The sequence below is a fragment of the Urtica dioica genome, chromosome 11 (assembly GCF_054948205.1).
Source record: "Urtica dioica subsp. dioica isolate 48M chromosome 11, U.dioica_male_clone48M_v1_H2, whole genome shotgun sequence".
Lineage (NCBI taxonomy): Eukaryota > Viridiplantae > Streptophyta > Magnoliopsida > Rosales > Urticaceae > Urtica > Urtica dioica.
In genome coordinates this window covers 10146032-10156838 of record NC_142766.1, presented here as the reverse complement: position 1 = coordinate 10156838, position 10807 = coordinate 10146032, and the positions used below count along the sequence as shown (strand labels likewise).

The window sequence follows — 10807 nt, the reverse complement described above, 5'->3', positions numbered from 1 at the left end:
TAAACTCTATAATTCAGAAACTAAATTTCCCTAAAAAAAAAAAAGTTTAAGAAACTGGAATCAGTATTTCCCTCTCAAAGAATGCCACTTCAATTTCAGTTGAAACCACAAGGGAGGCGATCCGAGGACGCCTCTGTTCAGCCTCGGATCGAAAACATCGAAGTTTGCTTTCCTCAGCCCGTCCAGCGCCGCCTGCGCCGCCACCGCCGGCAACAAAACCGGGCGAGCCTCCGCCGGAACCGTCGGAGCCAAATCTCTTGCCCTCCTCAGGTGATCTCCGGCCACCGAGGCCATCTCGAACACAGTGTCGGAGAGCGAATCGTTGTCTTCTTCCACAACTTTCTCAAGCTTCTTGTATGCATACAAGGGAAGTTTTGACCCTATAATCCAAACACATCACAGCAACAAAGTTTAGATCTTCATGATTAGCTAGAACATGAACACAAAATACAAACTCCTCACCGAAATCAGACACAATAAATCAAAACCACAAACTTTGTTCATGGTTTCAAATTCTTCAAGTATTTTCATATCAGCTCAATAATTTATTATAACTCACAATAAACAACAAAATCACAAATCCCTAACCCTAACTCCTCAAAACGCATACCAAACAACAAAATTACCAAAAAAATTAGTACCTGGAAGACAACAGGTCCTGAAGCAATTCCGGCCACAACCTCCGACTTTCGGCTCGTCGGAGTCGTCCTTCTGGTAGTTCGACACGACGGTCGGAACTCGCTTGATTCTGAGCATCATCTTATCGGCTGTTATAACACGACCTCTTGAATGGAGAAGGAAAGGAGGCGAGGAAGGAGAAGGGAAAGAGAGAAGAAACAGTGAGTGGATTGTAGATCGGAGAAGGAAGAGAAATCAGGAGTCGCCGAGGCCGCCGCCGGCGAGAAAGAGGAGGTCGGAGGGAGAACCGCCTTCGGAGGGAAGAGCGCCGCGGCCGCCGTGAGGGGAGGGGATACAGGTCAAGACTACTGAGCCTTTGCGACGGAGAATTGACCGGACATGAATCGGAAGAGACCGCGAATCTCCGTGTATAGCCGTGATGTCCACAACTTGACTCTCCTGGGCTTTACCCCCAAATTTAATCAACAAAAACACTTTGGATTCGATTGGATTGGATTTTGAGAGATAAAAGGTCGGAGCTTTAGGGCTTTTTGCAGGGATTGGTTTTGGGGACTTGTTGATTATTTCTGGTTGAATGAGATTAGGGATTTCTTTGGAGTGTGTTCGCCGGGGAACCTCGTCCGGTCCTCTGTTAGCGACGTCCTAGAAGTGAATTTAGTGAGAGGTGCGAATGAAGATATTTGGGCTAAGCCCAGGACAGTCCGCTCCGGAAAAAAAAAAAAAAAGAGGAGACGTGGAAATTACTTAACTACCCTAGTCGATCAAGCCACGTCAGCACATTTCTGTCTAAATAGACGAAAAATTTGACAGAAGGATCAATCGTGATTTTCTCACATTCACCAGGTATCGATGCTACAGCTTTTTTCGCCGAAGGACCAAGTTGTTACACACGACATAGTCCAGGGACTAAAAATGTCATTAATTCATAAAAAATCTTTGGAGACTTAGTCATGGATTCCATCCTACCAGCGATGTTCTCGCTAAAAGGAAAATTATTGATAACCTCATGTGCTCTTTTTGAAGATCCAAAACCAAAACGGTCACCCATGCTATTTGGACGTGTCCCGATGCCTTTGCTCTTTGGCAAAGTTGCGACCTGGACTCTGTCATCGACGCACACTTCAAATCAGATTGGCTTTCTTTCTACAATTGCGGATCACTTAAACCCGGAAGCTTTCTGCTTCTTTGCAGCGCTTACATGGTCTCGCTGGACTTACCGGAACAAAGTTCTCAACGGCCAAAATCATCTCGATCCCCGCTATCTCATCGACCGGACCTCTCAACTTCTCGATGAAATCAGTCCCACGCCACAAGTCTGTCATCCCAACACCAACAACATCTTCAAGTATCCTCAGTTCAATGTCGACGCGATCCTCATCAACGTAGACGCTGATGTTTGCCACCAACAGAACTGTTGCGGGTTCGGCACCATATTTCACACAAACACAGGTGTTGTCATGGCCTCCCACATCGCCTCGACTCCTGCTCTCCTCGCTCCCGACATCGCTGAAGCTAAAGCTATCCTTGAAGGTGTCAAGCTTGCTCAGAATCTCCAACTACAACATGTGTCTGTATTATCTGATTGCTTCTCTGTCACTCAATTCATCTCGACCACCGATTCTCCTACAATGGAACTAGATCTTCTTATTGATGAGATTCGCCACCTTTGCAATGGTTTCTCGAGTTTTTCGATTTATCACTACCCTCGAAATTACAATAACTCAGCGCATTTGCTTGCTAAATTTGCTCTGCCCTTTAATCATTATGCTACCTAGTTATCTGATGTCCATCATCCTATTGTAAATAGGATTTTGGCTGAAAAACCTTTATTTGATTAATGAAATCAATTTCCCATAAAAAAAATCTCTCTCTCACGCGCGTGCAACACACTCATATTCTATTTATATATATATATATATATATATATATATATATATATATATATATATATATATATATATTTATTCCTTCATTCTTTTGGCAATTGCTACGGGACCAATAAGGTTTCATCAATATGGGTCATGTCTCTCATTGGAGGTCCCTTATTTTGGGGACAACATAATCCGCTCTTCATTTTTTGATGTTCCACCGTATGATCGTAAGCATGTTTAGCTTTAACCACCTTTTTTTCCTACCACGTCCACGCCTATCTTTTATGCTTCACACAAATTATACTCTCTATCAACTTGCATTATTCTTTGTCCAAACTCCAAAGTAATTCAGGAAAAAGCTATATTGACACCTCATTTCCAATGAAAAATATAGTTCAAAGAACAATGCTATAAAAGACCACTAACACCAATACCAGCCTCACAAAAATTAGAAAGAAAACAAAATTTGGAATAAGTTACATTACTTAATGATTTTACAATTTTTTTTAAATCCAAGGCAGATTTAAATTAAGAACGAAGACCAATTAAAATAACTATAGTATCTAACACTAGATCATTGATCTCTGATTTTACATTAAGTTAACTTGAAAGAGCTCAATTATAATTATATATCTCTATATTGATAATATTTAAAATAGTGTTGTCAATTAGGTCGGGCCGTCCCTGGACTAACCGGCCCGGCCCTCTTTTTTTGAGATTTTGGACCGGCCCGACCCTTCTCGGAAAAAGCTCGGGCCAAACCGGATTTGTTGAAGGGCATGGGCTGGGCCAAAGTTATAAGGCATGAATTGGGCCTAGGGTATAGAACCTTAAGCCCAGCCCGCTCGAACGCTCAAAAAAGTCAAATCCAAGCCCGACTCGGGCCATAATTAGGCCCGGTTCAGGCTCAACCCTTTTAAATCAAATAAATCTTTTATTTTTATTTAAAATTTATATTTTTATGTATAAAAATCACTTTTGACACATTATATTATTAATGAAATAAATTTTTTTACTAAATTTTTTGGTGTTTTGATTTAAAGTATTTTTTATTTTAAAATTATTTATTTATATTTTTTATGATTATAGTTTGTGATTTTTGAGGCCCACTTTTAAGTCTTTTTCAAGTAGGTCCTCGATCCCGAGAGTCGAGGGCTTAGTCATGTATTGGGCCTAAGGTCTTATTCCTTAGGCCCGGCTCGACCCACTCCTCCAATAAAAAATTTTGGTCGAGCTTGAGCCCAGACCTCTTTTTGGGTTAAAAAATAGAGTCGGGTTGGGCCGCTCCGGCCAACCCGGGCCTTTTGGTACCTTTCATTTAAAAGGTCAATTTTCCTTAATTAAAGCATATTTCTCCATTCATTTTCAAGCAACCAATTAAGAACGTTCGCCGTGGCAATGTAAAGCTGTAAAAGCGGTATGAAAGTTTTCATGAGTATATAAAAGAAAAAGGTTGATCTATCATTAAAATTAGTCATTTATACCAAATAAATTTTTTAAGGAAAATGATTTTGAGCAGCGCTTGCTGATGTAAAATAGATAATGGGGCTCTCAAGCATGTGCATCTCACTTGTTGTTGTATATCAGGTGGCTGACCGCTAATATATATCATTTATCGTTGACCATTGAGTTTCTTAAATGCATTTAACTTTTTGTAAATAGATGTTTGCAGTACAAAGTTCTATTAAACAAAAGTGTTATTACGTACCAAGCTCGCATCTACATATCAGACAATGAGGGTGGCTTCTGATCCACACGCTGATGCACGACCAGTGGTAGGGGTGGTTGCATTGAGGGAAACAATAAACCTCTTCCCCTCTACAAAGTCGATGAAGCAAATCAGAGAAGTTTCTCCAATCTTATATCCGTCGGGCAGGAATGTCAAGAATGCAAATGCCTCAATCACAGCCAGATCAAGAGGAATTTCTGGTGCTGGTGCTCAACCCTTTTTAATCAAATAAATCTTTTATTTCTATTTGAAATTTATATTTTTATGTATAAAAATCACTTTTGACACATTATATTATTAATGATATAAATGTTTTTTACTAAATTTTTTGGTGTTTTGATTTAAAGTATTTTTTATTTTAAAATTTTTTTTTTTTTTATGATTATAGTTTGTGATTTTTGAGGCTCACTTTTAAGTCTTCATCAAGTACGGACCTCGTTCCCGAGAGTCGAGGGCTTAGTCCTGGATTGGGCCTAAGGTCTTATTCCTTAGGTCCGGCTCGACCCAATCCTCCAATAAAAAATTTTGGTCGAGCTTGAGCCCAGACCTCTTTTTGGGTTAAAAAATAGAGTCGGGTTGGGCCGCTCCGGCCAACCCGGGCCTTTTGGTACCTTTCATTTAAAAGGTCAATTTTCCTTAATTAAAGCATATTTCTCCATTCATTTTCAAGCAACCAACTAAGAACGTTCGCCGTGGCAATGTAAAGCTGTAAAAGCGGTATGAAAGTTTTCATGAGTATATAAAAGAAAAAGGTTGATCTATCATTAAAATTAGTCATTTATACCAAATAAATTTTTTAAGGAAAATGATTTTGAGCAGCGCTTGCTGATGTAAAATAGATAATGGGGCTCTCAAGCATGTGCATCTCACTTGTTGTTGTATATCAGGTGGCTGACCGCTAATATATATCATTTATCGTTGACCATTGAGTTTCTTAAATGCATTTAACTTTTTGTAAATAGATGTTTGCAGTACAAAGTTCTATTAAGCAAAAGTGTTATTACGTACCAAGCTCGCATCTACATATCGGAAATGAGGGTGGTTTCTGATCCACACGTTGATGCACGACCAGTGGTAGAGGTGGTTGCATTGAGGAAAACAACAAACCTCTTCCCCTCTACAAAGTCGATGAAGCAAATCAGAGAAGTGTCTCCAATCTTATATCCGTGGGGCAAGAATGTCAAGAATGCAAATGCCTCAATCACAGCCAGATCAAGAGGAGTTTCTGGTTCTGATGCTCGCCCCTTTTTAATCAAATAAATCTTTTATTTTTGTTTAAAATTTATATTTTTATGTATAAAAATCACTTTTGATACATTATATTATTAATAATATAAATGTTTTTAACTAAATTTTTTGGTGTTTTGATTTAAAGTATTTTTTATTTTAAAATTATTTATTTATATTTTTTATGATTATAGTTTGTGATTTTTGAGGCCCACTTTTAAGTATTTTTCAAGTACGGTCCTCGGTCCGGAGAGTCGAGGGCTTAGTCCTGGATTGGGCCTAAGGTCTTATTCCTTAGGCCCGACTCGACCCAATCCTCCAATAAAAAATTTTGGTCGAGCTTGAGCCTAAACCTCTTTTAGGTTAAAAAATAGAGTCGGGCTGGGCCGCTCCGGCCGACCCGGGCCTTTTGGCACCTTTCATTTAAAAGCTCAATTTTCCTTAATTAAAGCATATTTCTCCATTTATTTTCAAGCAACCAATTAGGAGTGTTCGCCGTGGCGATGTAAAGCTGTAAAAGCGGTATGAAAGTTTTCATGAATATTTAAAAGAAAAAAGTTGATCTATCATTAAAATTAGTCATTTATACAAAATAAATTTTTAAGGAAGATGATTTTGAACAGCGGTTGTTGATGTGAAATAGATAATGGGGCTCTCAAGCATATGTATATCACTTGTAGTTGTATATCAGGTGGAACTCACTTGTAGTTGTAAATCTGAAAGAGAATGACGTATAAATTGGGTTTTGGCCACGAGAGGTATTTGCTGGCTTTAATGACTTTGCTACTTATGTTGAATGGGGCAGTGAAGCTAAGACCACAGCAGGTGAAAGTGGTCCAGAGATGGGATCCGGTCACTTTCCGAATGAGGATGCGCAGAAAGATGCTTATAGTTCTATAACGACGGTTACCGAGGATCGTCAATTTAGGGATAGATTTACTACCATCACGATGAACGATGATGAGCTCATTTATAAGGCTCACGACTATGGTAAAACAAGAGATTCCAGCCACCTTGTTATGTTTTGGACGGTCTTGACCAGAAGTTTGACTTATAAAAGATGAAATTTCCCTTTTAAACTATCACATATTACTCCCATGGTGCAGTCCACAATTTGTTAAACAAAAAAACAAAACAAAACAAAAATATCACATATTAGTCTTTTTCTTTTTTTTTTTAAATATCTCTTCTGTTGCAGTGGTAACTATCACGGCGCACCACCAACACCTGTGAATAAAGGAAAATAGAAATATAAAACATTGAATAGTACAAAGTTCTATTAAACAAAAGTGTTATTACGTACCAAGCTCGCATCTACATATCGGACAATGAGGGTGGCTTTTGATCCACACGCTGATGCACGACCAATGGTAGGAGTGGTTGCATTGAGGGAAACAACAAACATCTTCCCCTTTACAAAGTCGATGAAGCAAATCAGAGAAGTTTCTCCATTTTTATATCTGTCGGGCAGGAATGTCAAGAATGCAAATGCCTCAATCACAGCCAGATCAAGAGGAATTTCTGGTGCTGGTGCTCAACCCTTTTTAATCAAATAAATCTTTTATTTTTGTTTGAAATTTATATTTTTATGTATAAAAATCACTTTTGGCACATTATATTTTTAATGATATAAATGTTTTTTACTAAGTTTTTTAGTGTTTTGATTTAAAGTATTTTTTATTTTAAAATTATTTATTTATTTTTTTATGATTATAGTTTGTGATTTTTGAGGCCCACTTTTAAGTCTTTTTTAAGTACGGACCTCGTTCCCGAGAGTTGAGGGCTTAGTCCTGGATTGGGCCTAAGGTCTTATTCCTTAGGCCCGGCTCGACCCAATCCTCCAATAAAAAATTTTGATCGAGCTTGAGCCTAGACCTCTTTTTGGGTTAAAAAATAGAGTCGGACTGGGCCGCTCCGACCGACCCGGGCCTTTTGGCACCTTTCATTTAAAAGGTCAATTTTCCTTAATTAAAGCATATTTCTCTATTCATTTCAAGCAACCAATTAGGAACTTTCGCCATTGCGATGTAAAACTCTAAAAGCGGTATGAAAGTTTTCAAGAGTATTTAAAAGAAAAAAAAAAGTATCTATCATTAAAATTAGTCATTTATACCAAATAAATTTTTAAGCAAAATGATTTTGAGCAGGCTGTTGATGTAAAATAGATAATGGGGCTCTCAAATATGTGGATCTCACTTATTGTTGTATATGAGGTGGCTGACCATTAATATATATCACTGATCATTGAGTTTCTTAAATGCATTTAACTTTTTGTAAATAGATGTTTGCATGTAGATGGTTTCTAACCGTTATTCTTTTGAGCTAAATATATTGACTATGCCAAGGCTTAAAATCATCAAAGTCAAAGATTTAAATTGGTCCATTAATCATAATACTTGTTATTAAACAATTACGATAAAGTCGAATTGAAATTTGTGCAGAAAAGACAATTCAAGGAACAAAAAGCTTGCTATTTGAATTAGGTCGTGAATGCTAAAAATATACCGATAGTCACTGTTTTATATTTTAAATAGCTTATAATGTAGTAAAATAAAGAACTACAATAAAATACAATAAGTGAAGAAAGATCTATCAACAACATTTGTGGTCACTAAAAACTAAATAGTTGCTAGAAAATAGGATCTTGCATTTTGAGCTTTAACGTGATCATCATAGTGACTTGGTCGTGCAGCGTTGATAACATAATGTTGAATAAATTATATAATTGCTCCCTGATTTATGATCTCACTGAGAGAAGATGACTTATGATATAAAGTTGAGGTTATTGGACCTCAATATCATGACCGACAAAATTTATAAGCCTTCCGCGTATTATAAGCCCACTCCGTCACTTAAATGGTCACGTGGTAGTCACATGGTACCCGAGTTAAACGAGTTTACGAGAATGTCCTTGGACGAGGTATGAAGTAAAAGAATTGCTTTGATTTTTCATTTTATTTTCAGTTCTCATTTTTATTCAATAAAACCATTCGAAAAAGAGAGAACCCCCAAATCGACTGAGCCCCGAGCTATCCAAATCTCCATGGGCTCGGTGGAGATTTTCTTCTCTCGGAACAATGCCTTGCTGGCATCCCGGCGGCTTCTCCTCCTCCAGAGGCTGGCGTACCTAAACGTCGGAATCTACCCGTTCACCTCCATCTTCCTCATCGTGTACTGCTTCCTTCTGGCACTCTCGCTCTTCTCCGGCCACTTCATCGTCCAGACGCTCAACGTCGCCTTCCTCATCTACCTCCTCATCATCACCGTCTGCCTCATCGTCATCGCCATCCTCGAGGTCAAGTGGTCCGGTGTCGGCCTCAAGGAGTGGTGGCACACCGAGCAGTTCTGGCTCATCTCCGGCACAAGTGCCCACCTCGCGGCCGTCGTCCCGGGCCTCCTCAAGGTCATCGCCGGGATCGAGATCTCCTTCATGCTCACCTCCAAGTCCGCCGCCGGGGAAGACGTCGACGACGTCTTTGCCGATCTCTACCTTGTGAAGTGATCGTCGCTCATGATTCCTCCGATCGTCATCGCTATGGTCAACATCATCTCCATCGTCGTCACCTTCTCGAGGACAATCTACAGCTCGTCTCCAAAGTGGAGCAAGTTCGTCGGCGGGGCGTTCGTCGGCGGGGCACTCTTCAGCTTCTGGGGTGTTCGTCGGCGGGGCGTTCACAAATAGAGTTTTTGAGTTCTAGGGTTTTAGTGTTAAGAGTCAATTAAATTGAAATGCGATTTTGGGATTTTTACATTCGACTTATTTTTTTTTCTTTATTTAATTTACTCTGACACCTCAAGTTATTTAATTTAAATGAATAAACAAACAATAAAATACACTTCCTCATCCGACTAACAAAATAACGATTTTACCCTTATTTACCAAAACACATGCGTTCCACGTGATTATTTAACTGACGATTGGGCTTCTTTTTTGACGGAAGGACCCAACTGCTATTTTTTTTTATATAGTAGGGGTTAACAAATAGTTTTAAAAAGATAGGAGGCATTTTACAATGAGACCATAAATCAGGGGACAATTATACAATTTATTCTATAATGTTCCCACCATATTAATCACTAGTTAACCCAAAAAACGTATAAACAAAACTGAAACCTAACAAATAAAATTATAGACACTCATGACTCACCAATTGTCTTACGACTGAAAATATAAAGCTAAAGACATCATACGTATAAATATTAAAGTATATTATATGTATGATACAAGTGTAATATTCGCACCAAACAAATTGTTTGCTACTTTATAGCAATAAATGATTTTATATTCTCATCAGAAGATCTTCGTCCCATTATTAGAGTTGATTGGATGATCCATCTCATGACACACAAACAAAGACAACATAAAAAATAAATAAATAAAAAAAAAGGGAAAAGTGAAGGAAAAAAAAAACAAAAAAAGTGGGGGTACGATATTTAATATTCCGTGTTTTAGTGAAATATCGATTTTAATTTTTGGTTTTCAAAAATATCGAGATCATACCTTCTGTTTAACTAAAATGACAAAATTATACCCTGAAATGGATAATAGTGTCACAAATCTCTCTTTCATTGATATTAACTCTTATATAAGAAAAACATAATCAAATCCAAAACAGTATCATAACTTTCAAATTTCCAATTTTGAAATAAAATTAGCATTAAATTGAAATTAAATAATAAAATTCATATCTACCGAGAGATGACTTCATTTTGTGTTCGAATTGCAACTCTGAATCATGGGTTCTCTGTTCGAATCTGTAATTTTGATGACTATCAACTGTCGATTTTAACCCTTTTGTCTCTTTTTGCGTTCTTCACGATTAAGAGACTGTTGTTTATTTTTTTGTTTTTAAATAAATTACATATATGACGCGAATGAATAAAAATAATTGGTGTTTATATATAAATATTATAGTAAACATTAATGAAAAGTCAATAAAAAGAATATTTGTGGCACTGTTATCCGTTTCAGGGTATAATTTTATCATTTTAGTTAAACAAAATGTATGATCTAGACATTTTTTAAAATCAAATATTAAACTCGACATTTCACTAAAACACGTAATATAAATGTGTTATTTTCCCATATTTATATAAATGGTCACACCATTTCTTTTTGGTTACTTTGTCCGTCATCATTTCTTTTTCTCAAATAATTCATTCTTATTTTTCTTTGTACGTAATCATTCAAGAGCACTAAGTTTTGGAGGCAAATTTGGCAAATGAAAATGCGCCACGTAACACTGAGGTTGATTGGACTTGTGGCTAGACACGTTTGGATGATGAATATTTCGAAAAGGCTACACTCTGCCACCACCACTGATATCTTTGGAATATTGTT

The 10807-nt window shown here is 37.6% G+C and overlaps 1 protein-coding gene and 1 pseudogene across 1 annotated transcript; both read left to right on the top strand.

Moving 5' to 3' along the window:
- Positions 1–1589: 1589 nt before the first annotated feature.
- LOC149381118 (uncharacterized) lies at positions 1590–2414 on the top strand. The gene has a single exon (XM_089601291.1). The coding sequence runs from the start codon at positions 1590–1592 to the stop codon at positions 2412–2414; it is 825 nt and encodes a 274-aa protein (XP_089457417.1).
- Positions 2415–6794: 4380 nt separating this feature from the next.
- On the top strand, positions 6795–9148 carry LOC149381117 (cellulose synthase-like protein D4 pseudogene; annotated as a pseudogene).
- Positions 9149–10807: the final 1659 nt, after the last annotated feature.